Source organism: Prunus persica, chromosome G1, assembly GCF_000346465.2.
Source record: "Prunus persica cultivar Lovell chromosome G1, Prunus_persica_NCBIv2, whole genome shotgun sequence".
Lineage (NCBI taxonomy): Eukaryota > Viridiplantae > Streptophyta > Magnoliopsida > Rosales > Rosaceae > Prunus > Prunus persica.
The window spans coordinates 20645659-20669437 of NC_034009.1; the positions used below are offsets into that span (position 1 = coordinate 20645659).

The 23779-nt window shown below is 37.8% G+C and overlaps 3 protein-coding genes across 3 annotated transcripts; 2 read left to right on the forward strand and 1 right to left on the reverse strand.

The window, feature by feature from the left end:
• LOC18793734 lies at nt 8269-8757 on the forward strand. The gene has a single exon (XM_007227167.2). The coding sequence runs from the start codon at nt 8269-8271 to the stop codon at nt 8755-8757; it is 489 nt and encodes a 162-aa protein (XP_007227229.2).
• LOC18793571 (endochitinase EP3) lies at nt 9944-11408 on the reverse strand. The gene is made up of 2 exons (XM_007223847.2): nt 11068-11408; nt 9944-10622 (listed from the first exon to the last, which is right to left on the reverse strand). The coding sequence occupies exons 1-2, from the start codon at nt 11354-11356 to the stop codon at nt 10222-10224; spliced, it is 690 nt and encodes a 229-aa protein (XP_007223909.1). The 5' UTR covers nt 11357-11408; the 3' UTR covers nt 9944-10221.
• On the forward strand, nt 22591-23031 carry LOC109946742. Its single transcript, XM_020555426.1, has one exon. It carries the CDS (start codon nt 22591-22593, stop codon nt 23029-23031), a length of 441 nt encoding a protein of 146 aa, XP_020411015.1.

Sequence of the window (23779 nt, forward strand, 5' to 3'; positions counted from 1 at the left end):
AACTCATAATTGCAATAATGCAAATTAGTCCTTAGACCTGAGGCATCATGGTTGTCCTGTGATGCGTTATTGATCTTTGATAGCTCTCAAAGGCAAGCCGTAAAATATTTGTCTTAAGTGTTGGGGTCTTTTAATTCATCATAGGGGCATGTGAATGTACAATAAGGAATCTCTACCTTTGATAAAGAAAGAGAATGTTTCGAGATGCGATTTAGCAAATCTTTGGCCAAAGTATTTTGAGATTGATTTAGAATGTGATTCTTAATCATCTTCTTTTAAATCACATGAGTTTATAAATCATATTAGCGGTTTGACATAATCAATCCGTATCCTAATAATATGATTTGAAATTTTGTATAAGAGAAGGATCGTATTGCATTGCAATTCCAATTGAATAGGTTCTTCATCTATTCTGGTTAGCTTGGGTAGCCTTGATATATTCCTGGATGTCACTCTTGGCTCGTGAAAGTCTTAGGATTGATTGTGATCGATCCATATAAAGGAAGAATTAAAAAGGGGTTTTAATTCCAGTTGATTAGAAAAAGTTCTAATATTTTCCCATTGCCTTGTTAATTGTAACCTAATGGATCGCATGCCTTAAATGGTTAACTTTGACTAATACAAATGAGAATGAGGAAATCAATTTGATTGATTTGATGTGAATGATTTACTACGTGTAAAAACGCATTTGGGCCTTGGTAATAGTTAAAGGGAATCTCAATGTAACGACCCGGTCCTAAATAAATTAGTAAATATTAATTTATTCAGAGAAAATACCATTTTGCCCCTAGAATATTTTATTAGGTTTAAGGTTGACTTTTTGACCCGGAAGAAATTTGAGAATTTTGACTGTAACGTTGCGTAGAGCACGGCAAGACGAGCTTATAGACACGTGGTGGGGTCGAATCGGAGTAGTAACGAGAGAGAGACGATCAAAATACCCTCAGTGGCACAATCGCAAATATTGCGAAAAAGGTTGATAAAATTTGGTTTCTCTCTCTCTCTCTCTCTCTCTCGCTCTCTCTCTCCTGCGTCGTAGCCCCCTCCCCCGCGACATTTTCGTCCAGCCGTGCCTCCTCCACGTAGCCACCGCCTCCGGCCACCTCAATTGACGGCACCGGTCCCAAAAGAACCGGGCCACTCCCTCCTTCCTTCCTCGATTGGTTCCAGCCACTGGCACCGTCGGTATTGGCAGTAATTTACAGAAAACGATGCCGGTTTTGGACAGTTTTCCCACCGCTCATTCTCAATAATTTCTCCTCCAAATTTGACGAGTAAGGTATGAATTTCTACCTATTTTCCATGCTCTAGCTGATGTTGGGTAGGATTGCATCAATTTTGAGCCTAAGTCGTTCGATTTTGGATTTAGGGTTTAGTCGATTTTGGATTTCCAATTCCGGCCACTTCCGGTCACTTTTTGGGTTAGGCCCAAGAACAAAAGTGACTCCAAATAGGGTGTTATACCTAGGGTAGAAGTCTTGCCCCCGAGATGTGGAGATTTTTCGGCGAAGCTTTATCGCTTTAGCACCCACATGCTGCCGACGCTTGTGGTGGGGCGTGAGCACTGTAGCAATGGTGCATTTTTATCCCAATGTGTTCTCCTGGTCCTCACAAGCACGTGGGTGTGCTCGGATTCCAATTCGGATGTTGTTTGACTATTGAACGGATTTCGCATATTGTGCGTTATCCGGGTTCGATATGTGCGGACCATTGGATCGACTCCATTCCAATATATGTTAGTCGGGACATCCTTAGGATCGTATAGGATTCGACGGATCGTAAAACGGAGTCCCGGATACTCCGAAAATGCCAACCCTAGGGCTAGGTTTGCAGTAACCGTCCGATCGTGAGCGATCCGACCGTCTAATCTGGACCAAACTTGCAGGACGTGTGTCCTAAGCCTTGTAGAACCTATAGGAACTTTCGGATTGGAATTTAGAGGTCGTGGGCCCATTTGACCAAGTTGAGGTAGTTGGACCCCTCGGTTGACCGTGAGTCTTCCGAGGTAGTTTCACCCTTTGGAAGGTATGAGGATAACCTTTTTATCAAATCTTAATTGTTATTTGAGGTTAAATTGAAAATTGATTTGATTTATGATTTTCCTTAGAGATTGTTGCTTATCATTAATTAATATTAATTGACTTGATAGCGTGCTTGGTTGTTTGCTTCGAATTATCGAAAAGCCGAAGGCCGTTAATGTGAATTGTGTGTTGTTACATTGTGCATGCTGCTAGTTGGGTTATATTAAATGTGTTTTATGCAGGTTAAAATTTTGAGAAATGTTCAATTTACAGGGGAGACTGCCGAAATTTCAGTAGAAAGTCTCTGTCTTTAGTAAGTGAGCCCGACATCGGGGTGATGTCGGAATTTCCACTGGATTCGTCTCTGATTTCAGGAAATTCGGGGCAGGTCCTGTCACTCAAATAATTGGGTATCAAGCCTAAGGGATTAAGACACCTAAATATTATGATTTAAGTGTCACAAGGCCCAAAATTAGAAGGTCATTGGGGTTTGGCCAAAAGTCTTAAGTAAATGTGTATGGGAATTGTTTCCATAAGCTTATTGACATACAAACAGAATCTAACATCAACCAAATAGGTTTGGGAGATCAAATAGAGATAAAAGAGAGTTTTCAAAAGTGAAACACTTTAATCTTTTATAGGGTTTAGATTGAAACCAATCTTGAGAATGTTGCACTAGTATCCTTGTATTCTCAAGATACTACCATGTGTAGGAATTGAAAATAGGAATTTAAAACCAAGAAGGAAACTAATGTTATAAAACTAGGAGAAATTGGAGAGAATTGAGATAGAGAAATGGTATAGAAACTGATTTCTATTCATTGAATGTTTGTTCTCAAATCTGTGTGTGTTACAAGTAGAGGGGGATGCCATATTTATAAGCAAGCATCATCTAATGGAGGTGGGCTCCATCATATATATTTACAACACTCCCCCTTGGAGACCACAAATGATATGGAATATGCCTCGTTAAAAACCTTGCCAGTAAAAATCCAGTGGGACAAAAACTGGTCAAAGGGAAAAGAGTACATAATCATGTGTAACATAAAATTCTATGTATATTGACGCGCGTGCGACACTGCCTCGTTAAAACCTTGCCAGGAAAAACCCAGTGGGATAAAAAACTGGACGAAGGAAAAAGAGTACAGTGTTTGAAAATCTTTATTGATAGCGCGCTCCCCCTGATGCTTGGCAAAATATCTTTAAGTCATACTGTTGATCAGCTTTCTGAATATCGTAGTTGACACTGCTTCTGTGAGTCAATCTTGAGCGACACTGCCTCGTTAAAACCTTACCAGGAAAAACCCAGTGGGATAAAAACCTGGATGAAGGAGAAAGAGTACAGTGTATGAAGGTCTTTATTAAAACCACGCTCCCCCTGATGAATATCTCCCCCTGAAAACTTCATGACTAGCTTTTTCCAGTAAGCGACCATAGGGATTTCCAGAGTCCGCATATCTAATAACACTTGGGCTATTTGTAAGTTCACTCAAAAATATGCCCGTATATGGTGTTATGCTGAGATAGCATCAAATATGCCTCACATCATCCCAAAATGATGGTGATGGAGTTGAGCTCTATCTGGAAAATACGATGTACGGTCCAATATACTTCCGAAAAATCCTTAAAGTGTCCAACAGATAATCCTCATAAAAATGCTTCAATACTTTCTTAGTATAAGCAAGAATCTCGTTGGCATAATGCTCGATTTTTAAGTCGAGACAAATATTAATGTGTTGCAATCACATTATAATCAATGTACTCACTGAGGTAATTTATGCATATTAATATTGAGTACAAAATTTTGTGCTTCAAGCACATGTCCTTTAGGGACTTGCTTTATGCAATGTCAATCCTCTCAACGGATTTTGTTTAAAAAAGGGATTAAACTTTATGACACATTATATAGCTTTAAACCAGCTATTTATACATCTTTAAGGAATCACTACTGGTGATATGCTCTGTGCATTTAATAACCCTTTAAGATAATATGTTGGTCTCCGTAATTGTGTAATAAGGGGGGGCACAATTGAATCTGTAAATATGGAGAAAACCCAACATTCCTTGTTTCTGTCAGAAACAATGTGTCATACAAAGTAGGTATATTCCCTTTTATTCCGAACACCCAAGTATAACTTTCAGTATTAACAGATTTTGGGGTTCGTATTGTGGGTTTGTTCTTTCACGTTCATTCTCATTTATAATGGAATTACCTCGTTCCATTTTGGCCAATGATATTGTCGACATTTAATAATTGAACGTGGTTCCAATTAACACAGCCCATTGATGATTTGAGTAGCTACTCCAAAACCAAAAATTGTCATTCATCAATTCATGATCAAAAATTGTCATTCATCAATTCATGATCAAAAATTGTCATTCATCAATTCATGATCCCATCATTCTCATTTGCATGCGCATGCATCAATTGTAAGCATTTCTTTGCTTTTGGGTACCCAAGCCACTTCAGGGGGCTTTTATTATGTGAGAATGTGGATTATAACCTACAATGGAGCGTTATTTTACATAGGCGTGGAAAATCTCCATTTAGAGAGTTGGAACATTTAGAACCCATATATCTGTCATGCTGCAGGCATGCCACAGATTAATACATACATGTCAATTAATTTCTGGGACCTTAACCCATATTATGGGACTTTAACCCATATAATTTGCTACGCATTAGGCGTGCATAATATCAATATTGACATGTCAAAGGATTGTCCTTTCGGGACTTCAATCCACATCATTTGCTACGCAACAGGCGTGCATCATATTGATCACTGCTATACCCATATTCTGTTCTTATGGGACTTTAATCTGTGCAGTGTATTATCAATGTATCCAACTTGCAATCTGTAAAATTTGCATTAATAATTCATGGATACATACAAGCCATTCTTTTGGAACTGACTTATCTTCCCATTTGGTTACCTTTCAAGATAAAATATCAAATAAGTATATAAGCATAAAATAACACAAGTATTGCTTACATCCTTAGGTGGGAGAAACTTTTCTCAATTATCATTCAAGCTCGTATCGGCCCAGTAACGCTTGATGATCTAGTTATATCCTACAAGAGCAAAAAGTCACAATTCTTCCCTCTGTCAAAAAATAAATAAATAACCTTCAGAGTTAGGATCACCGTATGGCTTCTTTCTTCGGATGTTCGTTCTAAAGAAATAAAAACTCTTATGAACAGAGAGTTATAAAAAGAAAGAAAAGATACAAAGATTGTGATATTGATTGCAAGGTAAGGTAAGCAATCAAGGAAGGAAGCTGGTGGGAGCAGACAACAAGCTCAATCAAGGAAGGAAGCTGGTGGGAGCAAACAACCAGCTCTCATTTCTTCTAGTTTAGAAGAACTTCCGGAGATTAGAGTATAAGGTTGCCTTCAGAGTTCCCTGATGTGGCGGAAACGTGATCAGGGATAGTCTCGCTTCCTGAGTGGATGATCAGAGATAGTCTTGCTTCTCGGGCATATTGAGTGCTCACTGATAAGAAAAATAAGTAGATATCGCATCACTAGGTATGGAGAAAACTGGATGTCTTCTGCAAAGAAAATTTCGTTAGTAACACATTTATACACAAATAAGAGGAATAGGTAGAACCGGTGAATTTCAAATTAACCATAGGAAAATTGCGAGATTCTCGGGATACTTTTGAAAAAGTAGCTCCGTGAAATCCGTAAAGCAAGATCGGCTTTTGACGAAAATAATACTTTGAAAACGCCGAAAGTGCCGACAAACATTAATGGAGGCCACGTGAAGATTTGGAATCTGGGAAAGAAAAAGATAATATGGGGATCTGAGATAATATTGGGATCCTGGAAACTGTAGTCATATTTCCTCCTATAGATATTGCCTTTGCAAAACTTGATTGGAGCAACTGCGTTTCAACTCAACTTCCTTCATTTTCTGAAACTTTAGTTTTCTTAAGACTTTCTTCGAAACCTTCTTAAAAATGGCTTCCTCTTCTTCCTGCCCAAATTATTTCAATTTAAATGATACTCCCACAACAACCAATGACGCCCAAGTTTGGCGTCCATCCTTTGTATCCCAAAATCGTCATCTCACAGTTAATGATTCTGTGATGATGAATGATGCTACTGCTGTCATAGTAGCTAGGAATTTCATTACTCCAATGGATGAAATGTTGTTGACAGGGAGATCAGAGGAAGAGGCTATTGATGACTCAATGGATTTTAGCATTCAGAGTGCTGTTTCTGTTTCTAACATGGCTGATCGTTTGCGTGCCAGAGCAAACGAGGTTGAGAGGTTAGCTACTGAAAATTCGTCTCTCCAAAGAATGCTTCATGAGTCTCAACAGGAGGTTGAGAAACTTAAAGGAGAGAATAATGCCTTGTTGAAACTGGTGAGTTCGTACTCTGTTGATACACTGAGAAGGCTAGACATGCTGCAGGTCTCCAATGAAAGAATTTTGGGAGACCACGAGAGGCTCATGGCTAAGCTTAAGAGGCGCCGTCCTCTTCCTTCAGAGGCTTCCAGAACATAATGTATTTTTATAGATTTTACAGGGCCTGCACCTTCATTGCAGGTGGAAAAATCTATCTGTTGTATGTTCCTGTTATAATAATTGCGCACATTCTTAAACTTGCACCTGTGGTTTTTTACGTCTTTTCAAAATGACGGTTTGGAACCTTGTGCCTTATAGGTTCAAATAACCACATCGACTATCCCAAATTTCATATTTCAACGTATGGAACTTTTGGCCTGGGCTAAACACAAACTCAGAATTTATTCGCCCTTTTCAAGTGGACATGAAATATGAATTGAGTAAAAACCACGCTAATATCTCATATATTTGGGTTCATGAGCTTCCGGCCCAGATATAACAAAACATGTGGGGAGCCTCAATTCATCATTCTCTTATGCCAAAGAAATATGTGGCGTACCACAATTTGCAATAATACCTCAAGGGTTGTCCATTTAATTGTTGGAACTTCAGGTTCTCAACACTTAGATTTTGAACCTCAAGCCAAAATCACATGTTCTCATGGTATGGACATTTTTACAATTTTCTGTACATATTTCTGGACTTCAAGCCCTTACGTAATTATCCATATCTTGAGGAACTTCTGGCATCTCATTTAATTGCTCATCCATGAGTTTAAGGAATTGCAGGTTCCTTTTTGAATAGTGATGGCTTACCCAAAAAGGGTAATATTTATGTATACATCACTATTCATATATACAGCACTATTCATATGTACAGTACATTTGCTAGTCGGTTATCATCCATGTGTACGGCATTATGAACCAATACGGTACTGTTACATCATTAAGGAACCCTAGGTCCTTATTTATATGTCGGGATCAAGGACCCTCTAGTCCAATCACATGTTTACAAATATAGTACCGGAGAGACTGCCATATCTCATATTAACATCATCATCAAGGATCTTCAAGTCCTGATGTAATTGTATGATGAGGATCAAGGAACTTCTGGTCCTGATCTGCTTACTGTAAAAACTCATCATACAGCACATTTAATCCATAAAATAAATTGCTGGTAAATAAATTACTGGTATGGACAATAAACCCGCACCATACATTTAAATAAAAGTAAAGGCGTAGACGATAATCCCGCACCACCCTTTTAAATAAATGTAAATGTGCGGTAAATTAATTTCATAAATTAAATTGCTTGTTGTATGGACGTTAATCCCGCACCATACTTTAAATAAAATTAAATGTGCGGTAAAGTAAATTCATAAATTAAATTGCTTGCTGTATGGACGTTAATCCCGCACCATACCTTAAATAAAATTAAATGTGCGGTAAATTAAATGTGCTTGTATGGGCACTAATTCTGCTCCATACATTTAAATAAAAGTAAAGGCGTGGACGATAAACCCGCACCACCCTTTAAATAAATGTAAATGTGCGGTAAATTAAATTCATAAATTAAATTGCTTGCTGTATGGACGTTAATCCCGCACCATACCTTAAATAAAATTAAATGTGCGGTAAATTAAATTCATAAAGTAAACGTGCGTATATGGGCACTAATTCTGCTCCATACTTTTAAATGAAAGTAAAGGCGTGGACGATAAACCCGCACCAACCTTTTAAATAAATACTGTTGTATGGGTAATAAACCTACACCATACAGTAAATATAATATATTATATTACCATTAATATTAATATTAAATAATATAGGATAATAATAATTTGAAAAGATGGTGGGAATCTCATCATTTCGGTGGGTGCTTTTCTTTATCAATGGGTGCTGCTCATCATTTCGATCGTGGCCCGAAAAGCAATCACCAATTCCGCTTCATCTTCTTCAAAGCCGTCCATCCTTGCTTGAGTTTCAACCAGCCAACCCGACAGAGAATCGACAAAGTCTACCACCAAATGGAGGAGTACGGATTCTACGACCAAACTTTTATACTCCAGCTTCTTTCAAAGGTAACAGACAAACCGCCCAAGAACGCTCTGACTGCCTGCGAGAGCGCCTACTGTGTCGTCATGCATGCCTTTCTTCAGGAGGCGGTGGGGGATTTTAACAGAAAAGATTATGACAGTATGCTTGAAGATGAAGGTGTAGCGCCTAGAGCTCAAGCCAGCTGTGAAATTACTTTCATAACCTCGCCTAGTCCGGTGGACCCGCTGAAAGAGATCCATAGGCAGATGGGAATTCTCATTGCCATGGCTGTGGCCACTGGCCATGAACTTCTTGGTCACCGAATGATGAAGAGCACCACTTGATTTATTAAATCTTGTTTTTTGTATTCATCCAGTTCTGTTGGCTTGGTTGCATGACTATAACATCTCTTTTCAATCAAATGGGTTGGCTTCAATTTTGATTGGTTGAGTCTTTATGAAGCAGAGCACGTTGGCGCATTTGCTCTGAAGCTGTAGGAGTGACCGATGCTTGAGAAACTGAAATTCCACGGCATGCATGATTTTATTGGGTATATGAATATCGATGAGACTTTGGCTATGGCATCTGATTCTGATGGTAGCTGCTCCATCCTCTCTCTCTCTCTCTCTCTCTTTTTCTCTTTTGGGTTCTGGGCTTTTTCCTTTTCTGTGGGATTTATTTTGAAGCAGTGGAGCAGCAGAGATGGATGGAAGGAGAGAGGGATGAGAGATCTGGGTTTCATCATAAAAATTCAGCTGGTATTGTTTGAAAGCGATTCGTGCTGATAACGTGTTATAAAACTAGGAGAAATTGGAGAGAATTGAGATAGAGAAATGGTATAGAAACTGATTTCTATTCATTGAATGTTTGTTCTCAAATCTGTGTGTGTTACAAGTAGAGGGGGATGCCATATTTATAAGCAAGCATCATCTAATGGAGGTGGGCTCCATCATATATATTTACAACAACTAAACATAAAACAAATCATTTTTCTAGTTGAATTGTATCTTCACAACTCAACATTCATTTGGGGCCAACATGTAACATCTTATCAGTTAAATTCCCTAATGATGTAAAATAGGAAAACTTAGAAGTAGCCTCCCAATAACTTTAATCTTATATAAAAGAGTCTCTTGAGAAGAGAAGAACAGCACTCTGAAGTACCTTGCAGTATATCGCTATCTTATATAAAAGTCTCATGAGAAGAAAAACTATGTATAAAATATGACGTTTCTTAGCTTCCTTTCAAGTCTTCAATCTCATGAAAGAAGTGGGCAATTGGATAGTCAACCCTTTTATCTATGAGCCTTAAATTGGTATATGCCAAGAGCATATTGGACAAGTCCATCGTTGGACATGTGATGCGAAACAAAACCATGTTTGTGAATTATTGCGGATTTCCCTTGAATATCATCAACTGCGATTGACTGGTTGTATATTTTATAAGGCTCTAAAATGGATACATAACATGTGAAAATTATTCTATAGCAAAAGAGAAATTAAATAAATGACTAAATTTCAATACATATCTGATCATAGAACCAACCCTGGTAACCTTCTAAGCACGCTGTGCTTTTTATTGCGCTAGCTTTTTATTTTATTTATTCAATCGACTACACAACATGAGGTAGTCCTCTATCGATACAAGCGATATTGAAGGGAGGGGAATCAAACCCAGGAAGTAGTCCTATTGGCCTTTATTTTTTATTTTCAGGCTGCACTGCTTAGTCATTCTAAATATGCTTTTAGTTGCATAGATAGAAGGAAACTAAGAAGAGCAATTAATGAACCTAATTAAAATTGGAGAGCTAGCAGGAGAGATTAGTGCCAGGATCAACGCTAAGTTGGGTGCAATAATCAGTATAATAGTTGATGCGGGCTTGAACTAGGGCAGGCTGTTTGCCATCACATTCCACAGCGCCATTAATGGCTCGAATTGTGGCTCCAAATCCTTGACTTATAACCGGACGAACATTGTTTATCCAAAACCACAGGGCAGTCTTGAATGCAAGAACGGGGTCTGAGGCCACGCTTTCTGGCGAGTTTAAGCCGTCGAATCCAATGCTGTTTCCAGCAGCTCCATAGTTGTAGTTCCACGTTAGCTGGAGCGGTCCACGACCATAGTACTGTTTGTTGGGGTTGCATGGATAGTTTGTAAAGCTTGGATCGCAGTAGGTATCTTTGTTTATCTCTTCTATGTAGCAGAAATCTGATTTAAACAAGACAAAAAAGAATTTAGTTGTTAGGGTATTAATTAATTAACTGTCTTCTTCTTCTTATATTTTTTTTATAATAAGGAAACAGAAATTATAAAGCGAAATCCAAAGAGGTCAAAAGATACGTGTCTTCATTTACAAAGCTACAAAAGATGAAAAAAAAAACAATAATGTTGTGCTTATCATTAAATTTATTTGGTAATTACTGATCTAATTAATCACTAAAGATTGTATCCTAAACAAAGGGTGACAATGATAACTTGTAGGTTATCATTATATACAAATTAAAGTATAATAATGATGATATTCACAAGAACTTACCTCGCACACACATGTATATAAATCTACTGAGTAATGGTGATATTCACAAGAACAAAAATCAAGCTGATAAATTGTCCAAATTGATAAGCATCATATGCTAGTGTATAGAGAACTTACGCCCAGTCTCATGAGTGACATGAGCAAAGAAAGCTGCGATTTCGCGTTTAGAGTCGTCAGCCGTACCGAACCGACCGAAATCAGAATATGAGTTGACAGCATCCAGAAAAGCTTGTCGTGTGTAGAAGTTCTTCCCAGCACAATCTGCAGCAGCCTGGTTAATGATCCCATCAAAGAATGCCTGGGTCACAACATCAGCCACTGGAGCTTGAGCTCTTACATTTCTGGGCAGGGCTCCTCCGGCTACAAATACAAGGGCAATGAGGCTTAGTAGTCTATAGCTAGCCATTTTTCTGTAGGGATATGTATGGGTAAAGGATGAGAAGTGAAGGTTCAGATGAGTTGGGTATTTATAGTGAAATTTCTAGCTTTTCTAGAAATTTATGCACATCTCTTGAGGACACACGTATGGTTCGAAATTTTCTTGGACCTTGACTTGTACACAGCAAGACGTAAATTATTGGTTTCTTTTCTGATTCTGAGTAGATCTGTTGATGTGTATCTCTTCCAATAGTAAACCGTTGTTATCGAGTTAGGTATATTTTATACCCTAGCTAGCCAATCTAGTCTACTTCCAGAATTAGGGAAATTCTGGCCGACAAAGTTAATTAGGTATTTTAAATTTGGAATTTTATATATTGAATACTCTAAATTGTTGGAATTTTAAAAGGTTTTAAAAATTTAACCATTTTATTTATTTAATTATTTTGGCTGTTTTATTTTATTTATTATGGAGTTATAAATATTTAATATTCAGGTTTTATTTTTGGTTGGTGAATACCTTAATTTTTTGGTTGGTGAACTTTTATGGTTGGTGAAGGTTATATATTTTTGGATGCCTATAAAAGGCCACTCATCCTTTACACAATAACACACAATAACACACAATACATTATCAAAATATCACATACACATTCTAATTCTCTCCTTGTCTACTTTTACATGTATTCTCTACTTTATATTATTATTATTTTGGGCAATGGTTATGTGACTTGGATACCTATATCTGTCTGTGAACGTGCTCATAGCGGATCTTGAGTTTGTGTACAAGGGGTCGTATCTTGGAGTCTTATAGATCGTCAGTATCTGCACGTAGGGAGGCTACAAAGGCTTTAGGACAGCGTCTTTGACGTGCTTCACCGTACCAAACTCACCTTCTTACTTATTATTTATTTTCCTTTTACTTACCTATTATTTTGTTTTCTTTAATTTTATTATACCTTCAAAGCTTTCCTATTTGTTTATATGTTATTTATAATTTGTATTTGGCTTTACAAAAAGAGGAAAACTATTATTTTTTATAACAATCTAAAGCCTTTGTATGTTAAAGTTGTTTTCTTCCCGTATTGCTAGCTTTTACATTTGTATTGGATTTTCAAAATGAAAATTACGATTTATTTTGGGTAGATGCAGTTTGAAGCTTTCATGTTGTCTATACAATTTCAACTGCTTTAAATATTGTTGGTACATTTATATGTTTATAATTTGTTGCTAACGTTTGGGAAATTACTGCTAGTGTTTGAAAATAAAACCTACCTACTAATTTATGTGGTATTATTATTATAGCTCAACGTATTATTATTTTATGTGGTGTGTCCGTTTTCTACAGCACAATTATTTTTAAAATACATTTCAGAATCTTAAAATTGTTAATAGCATTCAAAAGCTAATTAATGACCATTGAAATAATGAAAAAATATAGATATTGAAGTGAGCTATGTTTTTCTAAACTACTGTTTGTTTTAAATAGCTTGTATTGTTTCATTACCGATTACTTAATTATTATTCATTAATCAATTTATGGTGAAACATCCAATATTGAATGGTTGAAGTGTTTAAAATCGAAACATTGAAGTGTTTCAAACCGAAACATTGAAGTGTTTCAAAATCTTTGGTATGATAATTTCAAAGCTATATATTTGATTTTATTGTGTTGGGCCTTTTACATTTGCCTTCATTGATTTTGGTTGCCATCAATCTTCTTTTATATAACGGTCCCTTATTTTTTGTTGGACTTAATGTCATTTTATTGTTCTTACTTTTGGAAGTCCTTCATACCAACGTAAGAAGCAATTATAATATATTCTTAGCACTAACGTGTAGTGTTTGAAATTACTGTTTTAATATTGAGTTTTTGTACACTATCTTTATGTGGTTTAATGCATTATGAAGGAATAAAGCATTATTGGTCAACAGACAATTAAGTTTTCCTTTTATGAAGATAAATTTGATTTGAATATTCAATTGTTGCATCCTTGCAAATCTGTGTAGTATACTACTTACTTTGGTTTCAAATTCTTGAAAGAAAAAAAGTGCAAACAGTTTTTTTTGTAGTTTAATTCTGAATTCAAAATCTAATATTGCGTTAGTTTTAGATTTGGTCTATTTGTGTATTCAATTTTTATATTGATTCTTATTTTCATTTATAGCTATTAATTTTTGCGTGAACGTGCAGAGAGTTTATGTGGTATTATTGCAAGTTTTATTGAGCCTAATTATTCTTTATTTTGATGGCTGTCATTGCTTTGAATTTGAGAGAAAAACCTATAGTTTTTTTTGTAGTATAAATGCATCACTTTAACACCTTGGACATTAGCTCCTTTTGATTCCAGAATTAGTTAATTGCTCTTAACTTCTTTTGGAAGCTTTTGCATTTCACATTCAATTACGAGATTTTATTTATTTTTTAATTTATGCAGCTTTAGTTTCAAAACTTTAATGTCAATTTCATGACATTTAGAGCTTTTATTTTGGCAGTAAAATTGTTGATATTGTTAGGTGATTATTGCCTTTAATGTTCTAATCATTTATGCAATTTAATTACATCTTTGTTTTAATGCCTTGGATTCTTTTTAAAGTTGCCAACGCCTATATATTTCAATTGTGCAATCCTTCATATTAGTTACTTGAGTTAATCTTGATACAAATATATTGAGTGAACTAATATTCTTTTGATCATAAAGTTTTGACAGATGTCTCATGTAGTTAATTGCCATGAAGTGTACACTGTGGAATCCTCGTGAGAAAACTGAAATGAAATAATAAATTATATCACTGTAAGTGGCATTAATTTTGAGTTTTGGTATAAGGCTTTCAAACCCTAAATTTTTGAGGCATTTTTTTTCTTTTGAGGCTTTCGATGGTTTTGTTATATTTACAATGACTATCAAGATGGCTATGAGTACATATCTTATGAATTTAAAATTAAATAAATTTTGGTACAATCTTCATATATTTTGAGAATTCCCTAATTTGTGGGGGTTGAGTTTTTCCTTAACTATGTGAGTATTTGTTGGAATTTTTGTGGGTATTTCTTGGAATTTTTGTGGGTATTTCAAATACAAAATTAATATCAATGCTTATTTTTTTTTAATTTAATATTCCAATTTTTGAGTGATTTGATTACCTCTTTAAAACTGAAATTATTTTGTACATTTATTATATAAGTTTTCATATCTCCTTTATTCATATTTATTCTATTTTAATTAACGCTCAATGCTTACGTTATTTGCGTTTTGATAATTATTAATATTTTTTAAAACATGTGGACCAATTTGTGGAAGTTGAATTTTCTTAAATGGAAAATTTAATGCTGTAATTTATTTGTTAACATTATGCAGTTTTGCTTTTATGCTGAAAATATTAGATTTATTTATGTAGGCTTTCCTTCTCTCTTTCCCATATTTTTGTGTGTTTTCAATTTCTTTATGCTCTCATGGGAAAGATTCATTTAGTGACATAATACTTTTTATATTTTATTGGCAAACATACTGTGTCTGTATGAAATTTGTTTCATTATGCAAATTTTATTATGAGACTAACTTGTCTTCAATTTTATGAAAATGTGTGCAACTAATGATTACCTTGTTATACAATTTTGGTAGAGACTTCTTATTGTCTTATAGGTTCTTATTGAGAATCGACAAGATACAATTTCAACTTGGATATGTGATCACGATTTCAGCCATTTGGAGTGCACAAAAGGGAGTAAGGGTATCTTGAACTACTCAGTGTTTATAGTTAAATTTATTTAATGAATTAATTGTTATATTATTGTTCATAAGTGGTAGTAGGTGTACTCAAAGTTTCATGGACTTGAGAGGTACTCTTGATCATAAGATTTAATGTATGATATATTTCTATTATACTTAAATGTATACCAATGCATATTTAATTTCCAATTATACTGAGGTGAAATCCACTAATCATTTGTGTGCAAGATTGTGTAGGAAATATTTTCAAATAACATACAGGTTTAAAGCGCGCTAAAATGGAGAACAAAGACATAACCTACATTATATATGCCTTGTGAAGGCTAGTTTTGATATGCATGCCTCGTGGAGGAGGTTATTAATGCAAAATGTCGAGGAGGATGTGCTTAAGCCCATAAGGGAGTCACCTAGGGAGGTAACCCAACTTCTGTGATTGGAGATCCCATGAAGGAAGTTCAATGTGGTAGAAACAATCCATATTGCGTGACTCATATAGCACTCATAAAACTATGGAGATATCCTTGAGATATTCTTCTGCTCATCCCTAAGGCAAAAGTGCTATTTTATGTGACGTTAGGAAGGAATTTATCCCTGAATGAGTTTCGAGGCGGGCAAACTCCCGCAGGGTGCAGGTCACATGTACTCTTGGAGAACTCACCTAAGTGAGAGACGTCGTGAGGCCGCTACTGTGAGAATTGGGCTATTCTCTAGTAACTCTCATGAGAATCAAGATTAGCGCATGGCCATAAATAGCGCTACCCCGCATCCAAGTCTCAACTAATACAATGTGTGGGATATGTTGAAGTTTGGTCAAAGGTGCCGAGTTCAATACTGTGTACACTCAGGTTCCTCAAATGGAGACTATCATCACTAAGTGAAGGTTCAAGCCCGGAAGGCACCTACACCTATTACATAGTATTATATTGCCCGTATATATTATATATTTTTCACTGTTTTTTCGTCATGGTAAAATTTTGAAAACCTTGTGGGGGATTGTTGGAATTTTAAAAGGTTTTAAAAATTTAACCATTTTATTTATTTAATTATTTTGGCTGTTTTATTTTATTTATTATGGGGGTTATAAATATTTAATATTCAGGTTTTATTTCTGGTTGGTGAATGCCTTAATTTTTTGGTTGGTGAACTTTTATGGTTGGTGAAGGTTATATGTTTTTGAATGCCTATAAAAGGCCACTCCTCCTTTACACAATAACACACAATAACACACAATACATTATTAGAATATCACATAAACATTCTAATTCTCTCCTTGTCTACTTTTACATATATTCTCTACTTTATATTATTATTATTTTGGGCAATAGTTATGTGACTTGGATACCTATATCTGTCTGTGAACGTGCTCATAGCGGATCTTGAGTTTGTGTACAAGGGGTCGTATCTTGGAGTCTTGTAGACCGTCAGTACCTGCACGTAGGGAGGCTACAAAGGCTTTAGGACAGCATCTTTGACGTGCTTCATCGTACCAAACTCACCTTCTTACTTATTATTTATTTTCCTTTTACTTACCTATTATTTTGTTTTCTTCAATTTTATTATACCTTCAAAGCTTTCCAATTTGTTTATATGTTATTTATAATATAAATATTTTGTATTTGGCTTTACGGAAAGAGGAAAACTATTATTTTTTATAACACAAATCATATATACTACTAAAGTTTATTTTCTTATGTTGTCTAAGTTCACGAAACCTTATTATATTGTTAAACTATCAATTTATTAAGTTAATTTTTTATTTAATTGTTTCGTCCATATTCACAATCTATAACAACATAATAAGATAATATAAGTGGAGTCTTACTTGAGTGAGCATGTTATTTTAGAAAAAGTGTGCACATACTACTAAAGTTTATTTTCTTAGAAAAATAAAATTCGAATGATAACATTAACTTCAATGATTAGGTGTACGTGCAATCTAATCTAGAGCCGCGGCTTGTTGAATGCATGGCCTTAAATCTTCTAGGTCACGGCAAGCACGCATGTTTAAAAGTAGTGGGCTTGTTGAATGCATGGCCTTAAATCTTCAAGTGTTTGCTTTAGGGTTTTCTCCCCTGACTTTCGTTGGGGGTTTTTTTGTTTTTGTTTTACCTTTCTGGTGCAGTAGTCGGGATGGATGTGGTGATAAATTCTCTAGAGAAGACGCTCATCCTTACAGAGGATGAGAGAGATGCAATTCAGGTCGGACAAAATGATATCGATGATGTGGTGGAGAGACTCAAGATGAGCCTGGTTGGCAAAGTCCTTACCACTAACGCTTTCAATCGGGAGGCTTTCAAGCAAACGATGTTGAAGATTTGGAGTATGGTCCGTGAGGTGGTGGTGAAAGACATAGGGGAAAATCCTTTCTTGTTCATTTTTGCGACTGAAGGGGATAGACTGAAGGTTTTGCGCAGTGGGCCTTGGAACTTTGACAAAGCCCTAGTTTTACTTGAGACCCCTGACGGCAGTATCGCTCCATCCAAGATGCTTCTCAAATATGCAGACTTCTGGATTCAAGTCCACAATGTACCATTGAGCTGTATGTCGACAAATCTGGGGAGACAGATTGGGAATAGTTTTGGATGGTGTTCGGATGTCATAGAAGGTATGGATGGGGAATGTTTGGGTAGATTCCTCAGGATAAGGGGTCAACGTGGATGTCTCCAAGCCGTTAAGACGAGGAAAAAAGATGACGCTGCCTTCTGGGAATACAGTGTTCGTGGAGTTTCGATACGAACGTCTGCCAGAATTTTGTTTCTGCTGTGGTCGAGTGGGTCATGTGTTCAAAGAGTGTTCTTTCGTCGACCAGGCAGCCAAACAAGCAGATGAAAAGCCATACGGTATCTGGCTTAAGGCTACAAAGGATTTTCATTCTATTAGGGCAGGCAATCCTAAGCGAACTAGCGGCAGTGGTATGGGCACCCAAAAAACACAAGGGTTAGCGGAGGAGGGAGGGTCTGGAGCTCATGGAGAGTGGTTGGTACGGCAAGGAGCATCTATCCATGCCCAACAACTATGCAGTGAGGCAGAAGGGGACTGGGTGAAGGAGAGGGAGATGGAGGCGGGAGGGCAGAAGGGTAATTCTAGTGGGGAAAAGGTGGCTGAATCTTCTGTGGGTTTGTTGAGTAGACAAAGGGTGGGTGAGAGACGACAACCACCGAGGGAGGTAGACCGGGAGGCGGTAGCAAGAGTGGGACCAGCCAGCAGCGGGGGATCGGGGCACTCTCATAATATTATTGACGTGGCAACGACCCAAGACCCAGCAAATCAAGTCATAATTGATATGAGTAGGCCGTTACAAAAGCCCATAATGATTGAGGAGGGAGGGGATGTTATCAAGGAGAAAATAATTAGGAGTAACTCCATCATCAAAGCTGTGGAGACAAAAGCTCTTAAGAAGGATGTTAGTATTAAAACGGTCGCAGCAAGATTCAAAGCTGTCTTTGGTGAGGAGGGGCGAGATTCATTGAATAATCCCCTTGGGCACAATCCACTGCGGAGCATCGAAAGTGGGTTGGGTACTTTAAGTGGGGCCCAAATGAATGTTGAACTCGGGCTTGAATCTGAACCAGAACAGCTGAAGGACCCAATGCAGTATGAAGCACATGCAGAGCAAGAACACAAACACAAGGCCAACTCAAAAAGTGGTGGAGGGTCGTGGAAACGCCAAGCAAGGACGAGAAGCTTTTCAATCAATCCACATGAGGGGGATAGTAGTGAAGTTAGAGGATGGTCTGGGAAAAGGGGAGTAAGGGAGTTAACAGAGGCTGGGAGAGTTGTGACAAAGAGGCCAAAAGAGAGTGACACTATGACTATTTGTTCAACCAAAGTGGTGGGATCAGCAGGGCTGACCCACCACAAGCAATGAGGATCTTAAGTTGGAATGTCCAAGGTCTCGGGGCTCCTCGGACATTCCATTCTCTCAAAAATGTGTTGCAAGAGAAAAAACCCGATTTGGTCTTCTTAATGGAAACCAAAATGACGGCAAATCAGATGGAAAATACACGGATACAACTTGGAATGGAAGAGATAGTTAAAGTGGCGAGAGTGGGCTTGGGGGGAGGTTTGGCTTTGTTTTGGGGGAGTGGATGGGGTTTGAGGCTGCTATCTTATTCCGTGGGTCACATTCATGTTTTGATCACAGAGTCGAATGATTCACAGTTTTATCTTACTGGGTTTTATGGGCATCCTGACATGCAACAACGAAACCATTGTTGGGAGCTATTACGCAGATTGTCGCATACGGTTCAAGGAGCCTGGGTTGTAGTCGGAGATTTTAATGAGATCCTGTTCTCAAAAGACAAAAAAAGGGGACGAGAACGACCACAAAGCCAGATGAATAATTTTAAGATGGCATTGGAAGATTGTTAGCTTAGCTCCACTAGATTTACTAGGTATCCATTTACTTGGGCACGTAGTTATCCTGATGGTAGCCTGGTGGAAGAACGTTTAGACAGATGTGTAGCGAATGGAGTCTTCTTCAGTCGTCACTCACATCTGACGACCAGCCATTTAGTGGCAGTGGGTTCCGATCACTATCCGATCTTAGTGGAGGCTTGTGTTGATTGTCCAGAAGCAAGTGCAAAACAAAGTAGACAGTTTCATTTTGAAGAAATGTGGACAAAGGAGCCAGACTTTGACAAGGTGATTGAAGAGGCTTGGAAGGTTACCGACGGAGTGGAGAGTGTAAGTAACAGCTTATCATTATGCGCAAAGGAACTCAAAACTTGGAACCATGTCCATTTCGGTAATGTTCGCAATCAATTAAAACATGCTTATAAGGAGTTAACATCACTTCAAGGAAGACTGACAACTGATCAACATGTGTTAAAGGCAAAAGTTGAGGAAACAATTTCAGATATCTTAGAAAAACAAGAAATTATGTGGAGACAACGATCTAGAGTAGCATGGCTTAAGGAGGGAGATGAAAATACTCATTTTTTCCATGGGAGGGCAAGTTCCCGATCCAAACGCAATAGGGTATGCGGAATATTTGATGCAAATCAGGTTTGGCAGACTGAAGAGCAACAGATAGGGGATCTTTTCTGTGACTATTTCAAGACTTTATTTTCTTCCTCTAGTGGCCAGCAAATGGAGTGGATTCTAAACGAGGTAAGGCCGGTAATAACAAGTGCTATGAACGACCGGCTATTGCAAGCTTTTACGCGGAGAGAACTGGAGCATACTTTATTTCAGATGTTCCCAATGAAAGCACCTGGGCATGATGGCATGCCAGCTTTATTTTTCCAAAAGTATTGGCATATAGTTGGCGATAAGGTGGCCAACAAGTGTTTGCAGATTCTAAACGGGGAAGGAAGCGTTCGGGAGTTTAACCATACCCTTATAGCTCTCATCCCGAAAGTCAAGATGCCAACCACGGTTTCAGAGTTCTGACCAATCAGCCTGTGTACGACCGTCTACAAGATGATAGCGAAAACAATTGCAAATCGGTTGAAGACTGTTCTTCCTCACGTTATTACTGAAAATCAAAGCGCCTTTGTACCGAACCGAATGATACTGGATAATGTGATGGCTACTTTCGAAATAATGCATACTATTAAGGGAGTGAAGAAGGGGCGCGATGTCAAAATGGCTCTCAAATACATGGCCAAAGCATACGACAAGGTGGAGTGGGTTTTCTTGCTTGAAATGATGCTCAAACTGGGTTTTTCAGCCACATGGGTCGCCAAAGTTATGGATTGCATCTCCACTACAACTTTTTCGGTGCTTTGGAAGGGCACTCCTATTGGGCACGTTATGCCATAGCGTGGGTTACGACAAGGATGTCCTTTATCTCCATATCTTTTTCTTATGTGCACTGAGGGGTTCTCGTGCCTATTGCATAGTGCAGAAAGGAGAGGTGATTTCGTTGGGGTTCAAGTGGCAAGGGGGGCGCCTTCAGTAACACATCTATTGTTTGCGGATGATAGCATTCTATTTATGAAGGCAACGAAGGAGGCTTGTATGGCTTTGGAAACATTATTCCAAACCCACGAAGAGGTATCAGGGCAACAAATCAACTACTCTAAATCCGTGTTCTCTCTAAGTCCGAATGCCACAAGAGCAGATTTCAATATGATTGTAGGTGTTTTGAACGTTCCTGTTGTGCAGAGCCATGAGAAATATTTAGGTCTGCCAACTATCGCCGGAAAGGGAAGGAAACAACTCTTCCAACATTTAAAAGACAAACTTTGGAAGCATATAAGTGGGTGGAAGGAAAAGCTCTTATCTAGAGCGGGGAAAGAGATTTTAATGAAAGCCGTGTTACAGGCAATCCCCACCTATTCGATGAGTTGTTTTTGGATTCCAAAAGGATTATGCAAGGAGCTTAACGGAATCATGGCTCGATTTGGTGGGCAAAGGCGAAAGACAAGAGGGGAATTCACTGGGTGAAGTGGGAGCTGTTATGTAAGAGTAAGTTTGCAGGAGGGTTGGGGTTTCATGATCTTGATGCATTCAATCAGGCTCTGCTTGCAAAGCAATGTTGGCGCATTCTCCGGACTCCAAAGTCGCTAGTAGCAAGGATTTTTAGAGCCAGATACCATCCATCAGTACCATTCTTAGAAGCTGAAGTGGGAACCAATCCATCCTTCATTTGGAGGTCTTTGCAATGGGGGAAAGAGTTGCTCAACAAGGGATTGTCCATCCAGGTTTATACTGACAAATGGAGTGTCCATCCAAGTTTATACTGACAAATGGCTTCCAGCCCCTTCTTTTTTCAAAATTATTTCTCCTCCCCAGTTGCCACTGTCAACACTGGTTTGTGATTTATTCACCTCTTCAGGGCAATGGAATGTGCCATTACTTAAGGATATTTTTTGGGACCAAGAGGTGGATGCAATATTGCAAATTCCATTGGCTTCCTTGGCAGGTCACGATTGTTTAATTTGGCATTATGAAAGAAACGGCATGTATTCGGTCAAAAGTGGATATCGGTTGGCATGTTTAGAGAAGGATAAAATGAGTGGAGAGCCCTCAGTTAGAGTCGATTTGAATTCAAAGTTCTGGAAGAAAATTTGGGCTCTTAAAATCTAAAATAAGATTAAGTTCTTTCTATGGAGGTGTGCTTGGGATTTTTTGCCTTGCGGTCATATACTATTCAATCGGAAAATAGCGCCCACACCTATTTGTCCCAACTGCCATCGCAAAGCTGAAAGTGTACTACATGCTGTATGGTTGTGTGAGGCTGCAAAGGAGGTGTGGCGCAACTCAGCATGGGGGAACGTCTGTGAGGGGTGGCGGTTCAATTCTTTCAGAGAGCTGTGGCATGCATTACAGCTATCCTCAGGTGGGGAAGAGCAAGGGTTGTTTGCATATCTGTGCTGGGGGCTTTGGAATAGGAGAAACAACTTTATCTTTGAAGGGAAATCAGAAACTGCAACACAGTTGTTGCATCGAATGACTAAACTTGCACAAGAGTTCTTTGATGCAAACAACCTCTCTCACACAATCCATGGTCGTCAGTCTAGCCCTCAAGCTCCTTTGCACGGCTGGAGGCCTCCACCAGCAGGTATTTACAAAATAAATGTAGATGGGGCACTCAAATCTGGAGACTCCGTCCGAGGGGTTGGGGTGGTCGTCAGAAACGCGAACGGGGAGTTCATGGCGGCATGTGTTAGGCGAATTGGCTATGCAAACGGAGCTTATGGCTGCAATAGAGGGTCTGCATTTTGCTATTGATATGGGCTTTACTGATGCTATTCTAGAAATGGACGCACAAGATTGCATTAATAGTATTCTTTCAACAGAGGAGTGCAATGGAATAGATGGTCTTTTGATTGAGGAGGTGAACTATCTACTTCATAATTTTAGAGCAGTCGTATGTCAATGGACTCCAAGATGCGGTAATAAAGTGGCACACACTTTGGCTCAGTTTGCATTTCATTGTAACGAATTTGTTACCTGGATTGAGGAAGCACCAAGATGGTTGCTCCTTGTGCTTGAAGCTGATGTACTCTCTTTGGAGTGTTGAATGAAATTTTGTTTCTCAAAAAAAAAAAAAAAATTAAACAATAGGACAGCGGGCATGTCCTTATTTTCGAAAAAGTGTGCACATCTTTTCGAAAAGCAGTTTTCGAAAAGCAGTGGGGATAGAATGCATAAAGAGGATCATGATTCTGATATATAAGCTTGCAAGGATAATACACCAACGATTTTTCAGTTAAAGTTTAACTAAAAAATATATAAAAGATATTTTAGGAGTTCTCTATAAAATTTTAACTCCAATCATACTTTTTAGTTTAGGGAGTCATAACAGCTCTAACTCTTTTTTAATTGGTCTATCTCTATAAAAAAATAGTTTGCATTAATTAAAGATCTCATAAATAAAGTAAAGCAACATTAAATTTTAAGGAGCCACTATAGGAGTCCTTTCTCTCTCCTCAAATTTAGGAGTTCCTAGAAGTCTTCCTATTTTAAAAGGTAGACAGAGAGCATTATTAAAGTTGTTTTTTTCAAATTTTTGTTCAAAATTTGTCTAAGAATATGATTTAGGGAGCCCATTATGAATGCTATAATAAGAGAAAAGAAAAGAAATCAAACTACTTATCATAATAGACGATTTGGCAAGCTCTTTTGCGAAAGCAAATTTGAAAACGATCTGGTGGTACCATTAATTGTGGATGTCTGTTTCCTTGAGTCAAGAAGTATTGGATTGACTCGCGGTGCCCATCACTTCAATTGTTAATACTCCATTCTGATTGACTCCTAGTATTACGCGC

What these genes read in the sequence shown, in the direction of transcription:
- LOC18793734 (XM_007227167.2), top strand. Translation starts at nt 8,269, where the DNA reads ATGGGTGCTGCTCATCATTTCGATCGTGGCCCGAAAAGCAATCACCAA.
- LOC18793571 (XM_007223847.2), bottom strand. Translation starts at nt 11,356, where the DNA reads ATGGCTAGCTATAGACTACTAAGCCTCATTGCCCTTGTATTTGTAGCC. An exon ending in TGTCACTCATGAGACTGGGC is followed by an intron (nt 10,623 to 11,067) that starts GTAAGTTCTCTA and finishes TGTTTAAATCAG; the next exon opens with ATTTCTGCTACATAGAAGAG.
- LOC109946742 (XM_020555426.1), top strand. Translation starts at nt 22,591, where the DNA reads ATGGGGCACTCAAATCTGGAGACTCCGTCCGAGGGGTTGGGGTGGTCG.